Below are 18,014 nucleotides of genomic sequence, written 5' to 3' on the forward strand. Positions count from 1 at the left end.
GTCTCTGTCCTCATGATCTAGTTACCTCCCAAAAGCCCTACCTCCTAATTTCATCACCTTGGGCATTAGGATTTCAATCTATACTTTTCAAGGGGGGCACAAACATTCAGACCATCACAGATCCCCTAATCTTTTATTAGAGGAATCATTTGGTTTTTCATCACATTCTACATGACAGTAATTAGAACTGAATTATATGGAGGAGCCTGATGTTAGAATCTGTTTATTCCTTTGTGTGACTTGAAGGGAAAAAGGAATTGATTGATCTCAAGATGGCAAGAGTGGATGCAAATAAGTTTGTAGAGAGGAAATTGAGAGGAATGAATTTTGAGGTAAAAGCAAGATTATCTGCTGAGGGAGGTGAGTAGTGGTGGAGGTGAGTTAGAGGCTTTGAGGAGAGTGGCTTGGTGAAGACTTATAGTTTGTAATGAAGTGAATACGAGATGGAGCTGACAAAGGGAAAGCAGAAGGATTGGTAGGTAAGTCTGGGAAGTCAGATTAGGTTAGTAATAATGATTTTATAATGTTGTCAGCCTGTATAGAATCCCGGTTTTTTTTTTTTCCTCCTGACACTGAGGAACGGATATGATGAATTATAGTTTTTCATGCTCTGTTTCAAATAAAGTCATTCCCCTTATGGAGATGCGTGGAGCTCTCTGTTCTTATGACTCGCCTCTCCTGGGCAGAAGCTTCACAGCACTGCTTTACATCTGGGGGCAGGTTTCATTCGCCTACTTCTCTTGACTAATACACCCCTTCTGTGATCCTGGTACTGAATGGGGTACTAGTTAATTCGTGTTCTTCTTAGATTGCCTCTCCTGGAGTGGACCCTCACTCCACCTACAAGTGAGCTGGGGTAGGGGCGATTAGAGCTTAGTATTCTTAACTTGGGATACATCTTCCACTCTATAAGTGGGGACTGGGTGGAGATAGGTTGCTTCTTGTATTCTTTCTTGTGCAGCCTTTCTCCCATGACATCCCTTCTGTTCTGCCTTGTTACCTTATGTATCGAGTTTTACCATTTTAAGTGTTGGTTAAAATGATACATCTCATTTCTACCAGTAAGATCCTGAGCTCCTCAGTTATCACTCAGAATAGTATTGTGGTGTATGGCCTGACGTTAAGATTTATTATTATGTGCAGTCTTGACATCTGAAACTACGAGGTCCTCAAAAGGCCTAACCACAAGTTTACCTGCTCTTACCAGATATACCCTCCAGTCAGTGGGAGAGGCTTCCTATACAGCCAGTTCTTATTATCAACAAGACCAACTGTATTCTACCTGGTACTCAACCTAATGGGTTTCAGTCCCATGCCAACCTGTGAAATTAGTCAAACAATTAGTCACATCCTCCTACAGAAATCAGAAATTACCCTTTTTTCTTGGTACTACCAGCCTACCTCTTATAGTTCCTGCTTACTCATTTTGTTACCATGTACAACCCCTGTGTGGCCCTGCATGGCCTGGTGTCTTTCTTCCCCAGGCTGTGAGTATATGTGACTAATAAACTGCTGTCAGTCTTATCTGTCCAGTGTTGTATTTAGCCAATCCAGAACCATCAGGCAGGAATCCCTTCCTCATCAATAGGGTGAAGAGGAGGCAAATGAAAGAAATATTTATGTCCATGTTTGATTCATATTGTATTGAAATGGTCGCTTCATATTAGTTGCCCTGACTTCTTATTTTTTTATTGGCAAACCTCTGGGTCCTATGTCATAACAAGCAGAAAGTGACTGCCGAGCTTCTTTTCAAATTGGGTTCAAAGTATGAGTCAAGATAATTTGCATATCGGGTAAAGTGGCTACACTTAACAGAATTTGCAGAGTTTATATTGCAGGATGAATTGAAAACAGGTTTGGATCTGGATTATTGAAAAAGAATTGGTGACACCATTAGAAACTAGGGTAGTCAATTTAGTTTTGGACCTACTGAGTTTGATTTGTCAGGAGATCATTTGGTTTGAAGTGTCTTCAAAGCCAGTTGAACAAATGGGAAATGGAAAATACAAATTTGGAAGATCTTAAATAATTCATGATTAAAATTATGCCATAAAAGTAGTTAAGCTTTCTGAGGCAGCATGGGTAGAGAGAAAAGCGAAATGTCAAGGACAGAACCTCATGGAATGCAATAGCAGAAAGAGGCCAATAGGAAATATCAAAAAGGACAGATATTTTGTTTAAATTCTTATTCTGATTTAGTTCTTACCCCTTCAGTTTCCATTCCCATTTCTTAGTGCCTTTACCAGTATCACACTGGATTTTGTTGCATGTCCACTTAGCATTGCTACATCTTCTTGGTGGATAGATCCTTTATCATTATGAAAGATTCCTCTTTGTCCCTAGTAATTTTCTTTGGTCTGAAGATTATCTTATATAGCTTCTCCTACAGAATAGTTCTTTTTCTTCTCCTCCTCCTCTTTTTCTTCTTCCTCTTCCTCCTCCTCTTCTTTCTTCTTCTTTTTTTTAAAGAGACAAGGTCTCACTCTGTTGCCCAGGCTGAAGTACAGTGATATGATCATAGCTCACTGCAGTCTTGAACTCCTGGGCTTAAGCAATCCTTCTGTCTCACCCTCTGAGTAGCTAGGACTATAGTTGCACACCACCATGCCCAGCTAATTTTTTTCTTTTTTTTTTTTTTTGTAGAGACAGGATCTTCCTATGTTGCCCAGGCTGTTTTTCAGCTCCTGGCCCTTCAAAGCCTGATCCTCCCCTCTTGACTCTACAAAGTGCTGGGATTATAGGCATTAGCCACCATACCTGGCCTCTTTATCAGTCTTTCACTTTCAACCTTCCTATGTCATTATTTTTGAAGTGAATTTTTTGTAGACATCATATAATTGGGTCATTAAAGAAAATCCACTATTTTTGTTTGTTTATTTAGACAGTTTATACCTAAAGCTGATACTGATCTATTACACCCTAAGTCTGCAATTTTATTATTTATTTTCACTTTATTCTTGTTTCTCTTGTCTTTCCTTATTATGGGTTACATGAACATGGTTTATAATTTCACTTTATTTAGAGTATTTTGAGTATGTTACTTTGTATAGTTTTCTTAGTGGTTGCTCTAGGCATTACAGTACACATACATAACTTATAACAGTCTACTGGTATCAAATTTTAACCACTGTAAGTGAAGTATTATTAGTTCACTTTACCCTCTTCATTTAAAAAATAGTTATTTAAATATTTCCTTTACATACACTGAGCATCACAGCACGTGGAATTACAATTTTTACTTCAGTCATCAAATATGATTTAGAGACTCATCAAAAGAATGATAGTATTTTATATTTACCTTTATTTTTACCCATTCTGTTCTTTTTTTCATAAATTTTCAAGACATTTCCTGCTATTTCCTTTGTGTTTGTAGAATGCGCCATTCTTTGAGGGTGGGTTGGTTTGTGACAAATTCTATTAGTTTTCTTCACTTGAAAATGTCTCTATTTTCCATTAATTCCTGAAGGATAATTGAACCAGATAGAATTCATGCTTTATAGTTCTTTTCTTTCAGCACTTACAAAATGTTGTGCCACATCCTTCTGGCCCCCATATTTCCAGGTGGGAGATCAGCTGTCATTCAATTTGATGTTCCTTTATGGGTAGGGCATTATTCCCTCTGCTTTCAAGATTCCTCTTTGTCTTTAGTTTTTAGAACTTCATATACAGTGGTAAAAATTTGATACCAGTAGACAGTTACAAGTTTTGTAGGCATGTGACTGTGTTGTGTCTTGGTATGTATTTCTTTCTTTTTTCTCTTCTTTTTTTTTAAGATGGAGTCATGCTGTGTCACCCAGGCTAGAGTGCAGTGGCGCCATCTCGGCTCACTGCAACCTCCACCTCCTGGGTTCAAGTAGTTCTCCTGCCTCAGCCTCCCAAGGAGCTGGGATTACAGGTGTGTGCCACCACGCCTGGCTAATTGTTTTGTATTTTTAGTAGAGACGGGGTTTCACCATGTTGGCCAGGCTGGTTTTGAACTCCTGACCTCAAGTGATCTACTTGCCTTGGCTTCCCAAAGTGCTGGGATTACAGGCATGAGCACTGTGCCTGGCCCTTGGTATGGATTTCTTTGAGTTTATTCTGTTTGGAGCTGACTAATCTTCTTTAATCTATAAGTTTATATCTGGTCAGATTTGGGACGTTTTCAGCCTTTATTTCTTTGAATTTGACTCATCTTTTTTGCATCATTTGATTGTTCTCTCTCTCTCTCTCTCTCTCTCTCTCGCTCACTTGCTTGTTCTCGCTCTCGCGCTTGCTGTCTCTTGGCTCACTGCAACTGCCACCTCCCAGGTTCAAGCAATTCTCGTGCTTCAGTCTCCCTAGTAGCTGTGATCATAGGTGCGTGCCATCACGCCCAGCTAATTTTTTGTATTTTTATTAGTGATAGGGTTTCACCATGTTGGCCAGTCTGGTCTTGAACTCCCGACCTTAAGTGATCCACCCACTTCAGCCCCGCAAAATGTTGGGATTACAGGCGTGAGCAACCACAGCCAGATTGTGGGTTGATTGTCTTTTTTCAGTGAATTTGTGATTTTCCTGGTTCTTGGTGGTAAAAATGAATTTTGATTATATTCTGGACATTTTGGATATTACGATACTTTGATTCCTATTTATAATCTTCGTTTAGCAGGCAGTTGCTCTATTTAGATTTTCCATATAGGTTCTGACCTACTTATGTGGCTGTGATCCCAAAGATAATTTAGTTTTCAGAGGAGTTGCATTTGGTGTACTTCAATGTTGGTGCTGCTTATGTGGGTGCAATGGTCTTCCTCAAAGTCTGCTGCTGCTGTTCGGGAAAGGAGAGATACTAACCCACAGAGTAGAGAGCGTTTCCCTGGACCTGCCCTGGGACCAGCTGGTGTCAGTGGGTCACCCACTTGATTCTTGCTGATGGCATTCATGGGGGCAAAAAATGTTTTTCTAGGCCTCCTGCTGCATCTAGGTAAGATGCTGGACTCCTAGGATGGAGAACATTTCCTTGGACCTACTCTCTGGATTTCTCAGTGCTGGTGGACTTCCCATTCATTTTTTGCCAGTGCCACTGGGGAAGGAAAGTACCTACCTGGGCTGCCTTTTACCACAGGAGAATTAGAAGATGGTGGACCTAGGTCTCCTTTTGCTACTGGCTGGAGGACAGGGAGATGCCAAACCTGTTGGGATTCTGCTTGGTTTCTGCTGGCATCATAGTTCAGGTGATACAAGCCTACCTGTTGCTGCTGGGTTGGAGTGGGGCATGGGGAGATGGGACTGTCTGCTAAGTCTGCTGGGCTGCTTGTTTCTTGGTCCTTGGGCCATAGACAGCAGGCTTTTCTTGGACTTCTTTCCTCCTTCCTTCCTTCCTTCCCCGTCTCCTTCCCACTGTATTCCTATTTATATTAATATTCCTATTTCTGGTCTTAGTTCCACACAGCAGACCTCTCCAGGGTCCAGCTTTCAGATATCAGAGAGTTAAAAAGAAATCTCAGGAAGTTACTGCCATGTTGTTCCCCCAGTCTGGAGGTGCTTAGCCAGTCTGGCTTTCACTCTCTTCTACCTTTCAGTCTTTTTTTGATTGTCTTTTGGTTTCTAGGAAAGTGGAGGGAAAAGGAAGTTTGTGTCATTTTGTTAGGGACCAGAAGACAACTGGAGTTTTGAAAACTTGACTTAGATGTGCTATTGTCTTTGGTTATTGGTAGAAATAACCATGTGGTTACCGTAATCAGGGTATGAGAAGCAAGGTAAAGATGTTTCTCAGGCAATATTGAATAAACTCAGGGATCTGAAACCACAGAAGGTGGGACACCTATGCCATGAAACTTTACTAACTTTTCTAAAATCTGCAGCCCCCATCCTGGACTATTAATAATAGCTGACATTTACTGCTTGTTCATTTTGCTAAGCATTTTACATCTTATTATTATAATATATTACATATGAATTATATAATACAATACAGGTCAGGCATCCCTAATCTGAAAATCCACAATCGAAAATGGTCCAAAATCTGAAACTCTCTGACTACTGATATCATATTCAAAAGAAATACTCATGAGAGCATTTTGGATTTCAGATTTTTGGATTAGGTATGGACAATGTATTCTGTTATTTATCATATTATTATTATGCCATATTCTTTTATATTTGTATCTGACTTACGATGATGGGCACTGCTATTATTCTGTTTGCTACTTGAGCAAAATGAAACTTAGAGAAATTAAGTGACTTGCCCGAAGTCCCACTTTCTCTAACAAGATTTTGATTGCTTCATTCCATATTGTTCTCTCTGTTTTTCATGTTTTCAATCCCTTTATAACCTTACCATAAACATATTGCACCATCAGTTTATCCAAACTGTTTCTCAGAGAGGGCACCAATTTATCTATTATGTACCTAACCCAAATCTTGGCACATAATAAAGGCATGAAAGAGTCTTGATGATTGTTTCCTAACTGAAGAGTTCATCAGTTAGTGGTACAGTACTGGCTGCCTCAGCTTGTTTACAGCATCAGGTAGTGACATAGTAGGAAACAATGTTTTGTGTAAGAAAGGATTTTAACTTCTTCCTAGGTAATATCCACACCCAGGGCTTCAGTAATTTTATATGGCTGATGACTTCCAATTGTAGGACTCTATCTAGATACATCTCATACTCCAAATGTTTGTATCTGACTACTATGAAATGTCTTCATTTGGATTTTCCATAGGCATCTTAATGTCAGAACTTTAAAAATGGAACCAATTATCTCTTTAGACCTACTTTTCATTCTCTGTTTCTCCTCATTGGAATGAGTGTCTACTTATTAGCCAAGCTAGAAAGTTGTATTCTTCTTTCACCTCATCCCTGTCCAATCACTCAATCCCATTGATTCTGATTATTAGACTCTCATTCTGTTTTCTGAATTACTGCATTGGTAATGGAAAACTGATCATCTTCTCTGCCACTCATTTTCTGTATTAAGCCAAAATAATGTGTTTACAGGGCAGACTTGATAATGTCACTTCCTAGTTTGGAGTTCTTGCTTTCCATTGTTAACAACTCAGGGTAAAGTCTAAACTCCTTAGTACGTAGTAAAAGGTCCCTGCTTACCTTCTCAGCCTTATACTTGCCTCTTTTTTCATATTGAACTACTGTCATTTCTTCATGATTCTAGACCCTCTTGTCTCCTCGATCTCACAGATGCTATTTTCTGTCCTTGAAATGCTTCCCTATTCTTTATGTGTTCTTCTTTGGCCAACTTCTGGTCTTTATCCTTTCATTCGGAGCTTAGCTGTCTTTGAGGAAAATGTTCCTGTTTTTCACTGTTCTCCATGACTCTTTAAGAGCCAGATATTTCTTACATATGTTACTGTAGTATCCTGTAAATAGCCTCCCTAATCACTGCCCTCACACTGAAATTAGTAATTGCTTTTTTACTTGTTTCTATCTCCCATAGGACTTTAAGCTCTTTGAGGGTAAAGCTAGGACTTTGCTAATATATTTATTTTTGCACCTGGCCATGAAAGCTACTCAATAAATATCTGCCAAATGACTTAATGAATTGATGAATATTAAATGAATTAACGTGCCTGGGTAGACTGGGGGAGGGGTAGAATAAGATGGTAGGCTTTGTATTTTGGCAGGGATCAGTTCCCAAGAAAGTGTATCAAATAAAAGTAAATGTCATATTTCATTGAATATCTGTGTCAGTTGTAATAAAGGCCTATGGATTAGTGTCTTATCACTATTTTATTGATCTCTGTGTTGTTTGGTGGGTATTGAAGTTTATGTTCCCTGCCTCTAAACCTAATTGATTTATCTATTAGTTTTCCTGCCATACTTTTTATTGAAGCCCAGCCTTTGGTTTAACCTTACTACCTTAGGTTGCTATTTGTTGGGTATCTTCTCCCTTGAAGATGCAAGTTACTCAGGGCAGGGAGGGAGCCTGAGTGTGGCTGAGAGTAAGGGAGGACTTTGATTTGGGGCAGGACTTTCAAGGGTTTCCTTAAAGATGAGCAGCCTAGAAGCAAGATCTGAAATTATATCTTCCTCCTGTCCCAGAGGGAACTTCTTTGAGTGGGGGTGCCCCTGTTAGGGTAATTTGATGACTGGGTGTTACTATGACCGGGGTATAACTTTTCTAGGGTTATTATATTAGGAAATAATGTTTAGGATTTGATGTTCGAGTTCAGAGTTCATGAACTTTTTACAACACCAGCAGTTCATTAGCTTTTTGAAACCCCTGCCCACTTAGGAATGAGGAAGAGTCTATCGTGCACTTACCTTAACAATTCCCACTTTCACATTGAAAAATAATGATAGCAACAACAAAATTAGGAATGAAATTACAGGCCATAGTATTAGCTTGTATATGTAATTTTTGTGTTACAAAACAGTGCCGTGTTATCTTTTGAAACTCAGCAATTTTATTACATTTAACTTGATATTGTATTGCAAGTTATTTAAATGACATACATTTATCAAAAGGACAATGTTAATGAATTATCAGTATGCAGGAACTTTGGAGGGGTTATATTTACATCTACTGTGCTAATAAGGGTATAAAAAATTCCTGTTTGAACTGTGATATGCTTGTGTTTAGTTTATGAGAAAATATAGTTTAAGATAATGATTGTTGAGGTAAGCATCTATCAGTTTACTGAGGGATTAACCAAATATAACAAAATTATGATATTTAGTTACCAATAATTAATAATTAGGAACTTACAAAATGATATAGTAATTAATTAGAAATCAAGAATAACAGCAATGAAGATAAAGACCAATTTAAAATATCACTGGTGTCTTTTAAAAAAAACTACAGGAATTTGAGTCTACTTCTCTGTACATACAATAGGTGCTTTTGCCAGACTTATTTTATAAAAACTTTTTAATTTTTAATTTTTATGAATACATAGTAGGTGTATGTATTTATGGGGTACATGAGATATTTTGACACAAATGTACAATGTGTAATAATCACATCAAGGTAAATGGATTATCTATCATCTCAAGCATTCATTATTTCTTTGTGTTGTGAAAATTCCAGTCGTACTCTTTTAGTTAATTTAAAATGTTACAAAAAAATTGTTGACTGTAGTCACTGTTGTACTGTATCATATTATAGAGCTTATTTATTCTAACTATATTTTTGTACCCATTAACTATCTTCCCCACTGCCTTCCCAGTCTCTGTTACAGACTTTTTAGTGACTGAATTAGAGGGCTCAAAATTAGAACTATACTAATTTATTCGTGTGTGCTAGTATTAATAATCCATAATATTTCACTTGGAATGATTAGTAGTAAGAGGCTCTTAGTTATATGTAAAATGGAAGTATGGACTTGTACCTCATTTTGTCTATGAGAAATAAAGGGCTTGCTTGTTCTTATGTCAGAATATACTTGGGGAAAGAAAACCGTGCTGTCTTTGTCTCCTAAGGAAGCCTTCTATGTCACTAAGCACTTTAGTATGGAGAAGAGTTCTTGAGCAAATTGTATCCAGCTTGTTAGTCTTAATCTCATCTCTAAGAGGCATACAGTTCCCACCAGTATACAACTGGTATAGTATAGTCGTTTTCTGGCAGCTCTCTTCCTCTCCTTGGTTGAAACTTACCTCTTCAGCTCACCCCCAGTTCTGAAAATGAATCTCCAAAGATTTGATCAGTATGTAGTAATATTGTAATACACTTAGTGTGTTCTTCTTTCCCAGGGCTGAGAGAATAAGCCCTCTAAAAACATACCATTTTTTCATCATGAACTCCTTACTTCATAGACATATTTTAAAAATCGTAATTAATGGATTTGTGATCACCATTCTTTTGACAGTTTGACATATATGTCGTTGACTTTATATAGAAGTGACAATAATATCTTCTTTAACATCATGCATCTCTTCCTGCTTTTAACAACTTAACCTATAGTTGTTTTTCCAGTTTTCTTTACTAATCTTTTCCTTCACCCCTGAGGTTAATATACAAACCTCTGGATCTTATATAAACCTCTGGATCTTTTAAGGACCTGGGCTATACATCTTAACTCCTTAGCTATTTATCTCATTTGTCTCCATTCATGGTGTCACTAATAATTTGTAATGGTCAAAAGGATGTAAAAACTTTGAAAAATTAGGAAATCATTTGGAAAAACAAGGTTTTGTTGTGTTAATCTGTTTTGGTTTATGAACTTCTTGAGCCTGTTTTGTTTCCTCACAAAAATTTTTCTTTTTTTCTTCAGACCCAGCAGGCAAGAACCTCACAAAGATTTTGTAACCCATGTTCCTTCTCAAGTTACAATGCATGTTACATTTTTAAATGTTTTACTTTTCTTGAAGAGTGAATACTTGATATTTCTAGTTCTTTACCTTAAAATTCACTTCTCAACCCATTTCATTCTATATTCAGCTCCTTTGAAGCTCGCCAGTGGCTATAGAAAGCCCGTCAGTTGTAGTGGAAAGAGCTCAGAATTTGGATTTAGAGTTCAAGGGTTAAAGTACCAATTTTTGTCACTTACCCACCTACAATTCTAGGAAAATTATGTATCTTTGCACTTAAAATGTGGTTTAAGAACCAATAACATTGGGCATCCCTGGCGGGCTTGTTAGAAATGCAGAATTTCAGGTCCCACCCAGACCTACTGAGTCAGAATCTGCAAGTTAACAAGATCCCCACATTGAGAAGCATTGTTGCGTGGTCATCTTTGCAACTCAGTTTCCCTCTGTGTAAAGTATAGATGATGCTTGCCGTATATATCAGCCATCTTAACACCATCTGACACACATGTTTTACCAATTTATTGTCAGCCTCCTCCTGCTAGAATACAAATAAGCTCTGTGAGGTAGGGATTATTGTCTGCTTGTTTATTGCTGTATCTTGTTTATCTAGAACAGTGCCTGGCACATGGTAAGCATTCATATATTTTGAATGAACAAATTAAGGGACAGCTTGTCAAATCCTGTCATTTCTGTTGCAGTCACTTACTTTACACTGCTGTTTAAAACTGCTTTCATTTAGAATTATTGTATTAGTGCAGTTGTGCAGCCTAGATTTTTATATTCCCTTCTCATCTTGAATTCATATTTTTGCAGTACAGTTCTTATCAAAACTTTAAACAACTTGCCATGCCGTATGGAATTAAGTTCAAACTCTTCAGAGTAACCTTTAGAGTCTTTTTCAGTTTTATGTACTTAAATATATATATTATACAGGGTACATTCGTTGGGAGGGTCCGTCAAACTCACTGCATGCATAGCATCCCTCTAGGCCATATTGTACTGCCCCTGTGGGACTTGAGGGCAAGAGGAACCCGTGAAAATAAGCCGATGATCCTTTGCTGTACCAGGGATAATAAAGTCTTTTGTCTCTCACTGAGGACCTGCGTCTTCTGCCAGCATACAAGACACAATAACAGATTGTAAGTAGGGTGAAATCAAATCCTAGACCCAGTAACATTATCCTGTCTCATTGAAAATTCTCTAAAAAGCCAAATTTTAAGATCCACATAATGTTCCATCAAGTGGATATACTATTGTTTATAACCATTACTCTGTTGTTGAAGATTTAAAATATTTTTACTTTAGTTTTCTAATTAACATCTTTGTGTGCAAATATTTGTCTCCTTTGATGGCTGCTTCCTCAGGATTCATTTCTAGAAGCTTTTTAAAGGTTCAAAGCTTGCTTTACTTTTTTCAGCATATAGAAAATTTCATACAATATTAACAAATCTCTTTTTTTTAGGAGACACTTCTAAAGGAAGCATAGCTAAAGTTACTCAATCCAACTTGAAATCAGGTATCACTACCACTCCTGTTGATTCAGACATTGGATCTCATTTATCCTCGTCCCTTGAGGACCTGTCTCAGTTGGCTGTAAGTTCTCCTCTAGAAACTACTACTTGTCAACACACTGATACTCTCAACCAAAAGACATTAGCGGATACTCATCTAACTGAAGAGACTCTGAAAGTCACAGCTGTTCCTGAACCAGCTGACCAGAAGACTGTGACACCGACGGTGCTCTCTAGTTCCTACTCACATAGGGGGAAGCCCAGTATTTTCTACCAGCAGGGCTTGCCAGACAGTCATCTAACTGAAGAGGCTTTGAAAGTTTCTGCTACTCCTGGACCAGCTGACCCGATGACTGGAATACCTACTGTAACCTCTACACATAGAGAGAAGCCCGGTGTTTTCGACCAACGAGAGTTACCAGAGAGTAACTTAACTGAAGAGCCTCTGAAAGTTTCAGCTACTCCTAGCCCAGTGGAGCAGAAGACTGGAATAGCTACAGTATCCTCTACATCCCACTCACGTGGAGAGAATCCCCTCTTTTTCTGTCAACAGACTTTAACAGATGGTCATCTAACTGATCAGGCTTCGAAAGTTTCAGCAGTGTCTGGACCAGCTGACCAGAAGACTGGGACAGCAACAGTACTCTCTACTCCCTACTCATATAGAGAGAAGCCTGGTATTTTTTACCAGCCACAGTTGCCAGACAGTCATCAAGCTGAAGAGACTCTTAAAGATCCAGCCACTCCTGGACCAGCTGACCAGAAGACTGAGATATCTGCAGTACAGTCTAGTTCTTACTCACAGAGAGAAAAACCTAGTATTTTGTACACACAGGTGTTAGCAGACAGTCATCTACCTGAAGAGGGTCTGGAAGTTTCAGCTGTTTCTGGACCAGCTGACCAGAAGACTGGCCTACCAACAGTACCCTCTAGTGCATACTCACACAGACAGAAGCTCCTTATTTTCTACCAGCAGGCCTTGCTGGACAGCCGTCTACCCAAAGAGGCTCTGAAAATTTCAGCTGTTTCTGGACCAGCTGACGAAGAGACTGGGGCATCAACTGTAACCTCTACTTCCTCTATATCCTCCTCACTTGCAGAGAAGCCTGGTGCTTTCTATCAGCAGACCTTGCCCAATAGTCATCTAACTGAAGAGGCTCTGAACGTATCAATTGTTCCTGGACCAGATGATCAGAAGACTGGTTTACCCTCAACACCATCTAGTTTCTACTCACAAAGACAGACGCCCATTATTTTTGCCCAGCAGATCCTGCCAGACATTCTTTTCCCGGAAGAAGCTCCGAAGGTTTCAGCTGTTTCTGTATTAGCTGCCCAGAAGACTGGGACACCAACAGTGTCCTCTAATTCTCCCTCACATAGAGAGAAATCTAGTATTTTCTACCAACAAGAGTTGCCAAACAGTGATCTACATAGAGAATCTCTGAAAATGTCAGCTATTCCTGGACTGACTGACCAGAAGACTGGGATACCAACGGTACCTTCAGGTTTCTTCTCACTTGGAGAGAAACCCAGTATTTTCTCTCAGCAGGAGTTGCCAGATAGTCACCCAACTGAAAAAGCTCTGAAAGTTTCAACTGTCCCTGGACTAGCTGACCAGAAGACTAAGATACCAGCAGTACAGTCTAGTTCTTACTCACAGAGGGAGAAGCCTAGTGTTTTGTACCCACAGGTGTTACGAGACAGTCATCTACCTGAAGAGGGTCTGAAAGTTTCGGCCATCCCTGGACCAGCTGACCAGACAACTGACACACCAGCAGTACCTTCTGTTTTCTACTCACAAAGAGAGAAGCCTGGTATTTTCTGCCAACAGACCTTGCCAGACAGTCATCTGCCTAAAGAGGCTCTGAATATTTTCGTAGCTCCTAGACCAGCAGACCTGAAGACTGGCACACCAACTCCAACCTCAACTTACTACTCACAACATAGAGAGAAGCCCAGCATTTTGCACCAGCAGGCCTTGCCAGATACTCATATACCTGAAGAGGCTCGGAACGTTTCAGCTGTTACTGGACCAGGTGACCAGAAGACTTGGATACCAAGAGTACTTTCTGCCTTCTACTCACAAACAGAGAAGCCTGGTATTTTCTATCAACAGACCTTGCCAGGTGGTCATATAGCTGAAGAGGCACAGAAAGTTTCAGCTGTTCCTGGACCAGCTGACCAGACTGGGACACCAACTCCAACCTCTCCTTCCTACTCACACACAGAGAAGCCTGGTATTTTCTACCAACAGGTCTTGCCAGGTAGTCATCCAACTGACGAGGCTCTGAAAATTTCAGTTGCTCCTGAACCAGTTGACCAGACAACTGGCACACCAACTGTAACCTCTCCTTCCTACTTACAACATAGAGAGGAGCCCAGAATTTTCTACCAACAGTTGTTGCCAAGTAGTCTTCCAACTGAAGAGGCTAAGAACGTTTCAGTGGTTCCTGGACAAGCTGACCAGAAGATTAGGATACCAACTTTACCCTCTCCTTTCTACTCACACACAGAGAAGCCTGGCGTTTTCTACCGACAGGTCTTGCCACATAGTCATCTACCTGAAGAGGTTTTGAAAGTTTCAGTTGCTCCTGGGCCAGTTGACCAGATGACTGGCACACCAATTGTAACCTCTCCTTCCAACTCATTTGGAGAGAAGCCCATTGTTATCTATAAACAGGCCTTTCCAGATGGTCATCCACCTGAAGAGTCTCTAAAAGTTTCAGTTGCTCCTGGACCAGTTGACCAGACGACTGGCACAGCAACCGTAACCTCTCCTTTTTACTCACAACGTAGAGTGAAGCCTAGCAGTTTCTACCAACCGCCATTGCTAGTTAGTCAAATACCTGAAGAGGCTCTGAGAGTTTCATCTGCTTCTGAACCAGCTGACCCCACAACCGGCATACCAACCATAACCTCTCCTTCCTACTCATTTGGAGAGAAGCCCATTATTATCTACAAACAAGCCTTTCCAGATGGTCCCATACCTGAAGAGGCTCTGAAAGTTTCAGTTGTTTCTGGACTTACTGAACAAAAGACTGATATACCAAGAGGACCTTTAGTTTCCAGTGCACTTGAAGAGAAGCCCATTACTTTCTACCAGCAGACTCTGCCAGACAGTCCTCTAAATCAAGAGGCTGTGAAAGTTTCGGCCACTCCTGGACCAGCTGACCAGAAGACCGAGACACCACCAGTATATTCTATTACCGACTCACATAGGGGGAAGCCTGTCATTTTCTACGAACAGACCCTGTCAGACAGTCATTTATCTGAAGAAGCTCTGAAAGTTCCACCTGTTCCTAGAGCAGATGCCCAGAAGACTGGGACACCATCAGTATCCTCTAGTTTATACTCACATAGAGAGAAGCCCATTGTCTTCTACCAGCAGGCCCTGCGAGACAGTCAGCTAACTAAAGAAGCTCTGAAAGTTTCAGTGGTTCCTCGTCCAGCTGACCAGACTGGGTTATCTACTGTAACCTCTTCTTACTATTCACATACAGAGAAGCCTAATATTTCTTACCAAGAGTTGCCAGATAGTCATCTAACTGAAAAGGCTCTGAAAGTTTCAGATGTTCCTGGATCAGCTGACCAGAAGACTGGGGTATCAGCAGTAACCTCTACTTCGTATTCACACAGAGAGAAGCCCATTATTTCTTACCAGCAAGAGTTGCCACATTTCACTGAAGCAGCTTTGGGAATGTTAAGAGTTTCTGAAGCAGCTGACCAGAAGACTGGGATAAACATCCTGTCCTCTAATTCCTACCCGCAGAGAGAGCAGTCTGTCATTTCTTATCAGCAGGAGTTGCCAGATCTTACTGAAGTAACTTTGAAAGCAGTAGAGGTTCCTGGGCTTGCTGACCAGAAGACTGGGATACAAATATTGTCCTCTAGTTCCTACTCAAATGGAGAGAAGTCCAGTGTTCTTCATCAGCAGGAGTTGCCGGATGTTACTGAAGAAGCTTTAAATGTTTTTGTTCTTCCTGGACAAGGTGACCAGAAGACTGACATACCAACAGTATCTTCAAGTTACTACTCATATGGAGAGAAGCCCAGTGTTTCCTCTCAGTATGAGTTGCCAGACAGTCATCTGACAGAAGAGGCTCTGAAAGTTTCACGTGTTTCTATACCAGCAGAGCAGAGGACTGGGATACCAATAAGACTGTCTAGTTCCTGTTCACATTCACATACAGAGAAACTCAAGATTCCAACTGCAGACGTACCAGATGACCAGAAAACCGAGTTTCCAGCAACTGCCCTTAGTTCCTACCCACAAATAGAGAAGTCCAAGATTTCAACTGTGATTGGACCAGATGACCAGAAGACTCCATCACTGACAGTTTTTCATAGTTCCTATTCTCAAAGAGTAAAGCCTGATGTTTTATTTCAACAGCAGTTGCCAGATAAAGATGAAAGTAAAGGTGGTCTAAAGATTTCAGCTGTCCCTGAACCAACTGATGTGAATACTGGAAAACCAATACATCTCTCTAGTTCTTATTTTCACAGAGAGAAATCAAGTATTTTCAGTCCATGGGAATTGCCAGGTAGATATGTAACTGAAGATGTGCTGAAGGTTTCAGCTATTCCTGGAGCAGCTGGCCAGAAAACAGTATTACCAACATCTCCTTTTAGTTCCTTTTCACACCAAGAGAAACCAGATATTTTCTATCACAAGGATTTGCCAGATAGACACCTAACTGAAGATGCTCTAAAGATCTCAAGTGCTCTTGGGCAAGCTGATCCAATTACTAGATTACAAACAGTTCCCTCTGGTACTTACTCACATGGTGAGAAGCACAAGCTTATTTCAGAACATGTCCAAAGGCTAATAGATAATTTGGATTCTTCTGGCTCCAGTTTTAGCTCAAATAATGTGCTTTTAAATTCTCAGGCTGATGACAGAGTTGTAATAAATAAACCAGAATCTGCAGGTTTTAGAGATGTTGGCTCTGAAGAAATCCAGGATGCAGAAAATCGTTCTAAAACTCTTAAGGAAATTCGGACACTTTTGATGGAGGCAGAGAACATAGCACTGAAACGATGTAATTTTCCTGCTCCCCTTCCCCCTTTCAGAGATATTAGTGATATTTCATTTATACAATCTAAGAAGGTGGTTTGCTTCAAAGAACCTTCTTCCACTGATTTATCTAATGTTGAATTGCTTCGGAGACAGGCATTCACAGAGGAAAGCCCAAGCAGCAGGTGCATACAGAAGGATATTGGCACACAGACGAATTTGAAATGTCAGAGAGGCATTGAAAATTGGGAGTTTCTTAGTTCAACTACAGTTAGAAGCCCTCTACAGGAAGCAGAGAACAAAGCCAGTATGGCGTTAGAAGAAACCCTGAGGCAGTATCAAGCAGCCAACTCTGTAATGAGATCTGAACCTGAAGGGTGTAGTGGAACCATTGGGAATAAAATGATTATCCCTGTGATGACTATCATAAAAAGTGATTCAAGTAGTGATGCCAGTGATGGAAATGGTTCCTGCTCATGGGACAGTAATTTACCAGAGTCTTTGGAATCAGTTTCCGATGTTCTTCTAAACTTCTTTCCATATGTTTCACCCAAGACAAGTATAACAGATAGCAGAGAGGAAGAGGGTGTGTCAGAGAGTGAGGATGGTGGTAGTAGCAGCGTAGATTCATTGGCTGCCCATGTAAAAAACCTTCTGCAATGTGAATCCTCCCTGAATCACGCCAAAGAAATACTCAGAAATACAGAGGAAGAGGAAAGCCGGGTACGAGCACATGGTAAGACTAAAGTCAGGTTCAGGCTTATAAACGTTATAGTTTAATAATTTGTTTTAAGTTAGGTGTTTATGATTTGAAGGAGTTTAGCCAATGAAAAATAAAAACAAGAAAAAAAATAAAGTTAGATGTTGAGAGTTCTAAATGTATTTTCCAATTGTTAGAATGATTGTATTTCTACTAACAATCCAGAAAAACCCTGTTTAACCAACAATGTAGTTAAGTTACAGTATTAATAGTACCAGTCTATGCAACAATCTTGCATGTTCTTCACATGTACCCCAAAACCTAAAATGCAATAAAAAAAAATAGTACCAGTCTGAGTTTAGGTTTTTAGGAGAAGTAGATACTGATGTATGACAGAGAGTAAAGAGGTCACTTGGGATTCTGAGCTCCTAAAGCTATCACGTTTCCCTAATCCTTCCATTATAGTATCCTTATTCTAAAGGCAGAAAAAGCCTCCAGTTTGCTGTGCTCTAAATTGCTTTTTGTCCTAGAACTACATATATTTTCTCTTTCCCTTTTCTAATA

General features: G+C 39.8%; 1 protein-coding gene across 13 annotated transcripts in view; it reads left to right on the plus strand.

Moving 5' to 3' along the window:
* ALMS1 (ALMS1 centrosome and basal body associated protein) overlaps positions 1-18,014 on the plus strand; it is a 246,366-nt gene that overhangs the window by 59,607 nt on the left and 168,745 nt on the right. For all 13 annotated transcript variants that reach the window (XR_010337974.1, XR_010337975.1, XR_010337976.1 and 10 more), the window contains one exon: positions 11,688-17,486. Coding sequence is in view for 8 of the 13 variants with exons in the window: in XM_064364240.1 (XP_064220310.1) it covers positions 11,688-17,486 (5,799 nt within the window). In the remaining 5 variants the exon portion in view is untranslated. The remainder of the gene's footprint in view (positions 1-11,687; positions 17,487-18,014) is intronic.

Source organism: Aotus nancymaae, unplaced genomic scaffold (genome assembly GCF_030222135.1).
Source record: "Aotus nancymaae isolate 86718 unplaced genomic scaffold, 86718_ANA_hifiasm-v0.15.2.pri h1tg000057l, whole genome shotgun sequence".
Classification (NCBI taxonomy): domain Eukaryota; kingdom Metazoa; phylum Chordata; class Mammalia; order Primates; family Aotidae; genus Aotus; species Aotus nancymaae.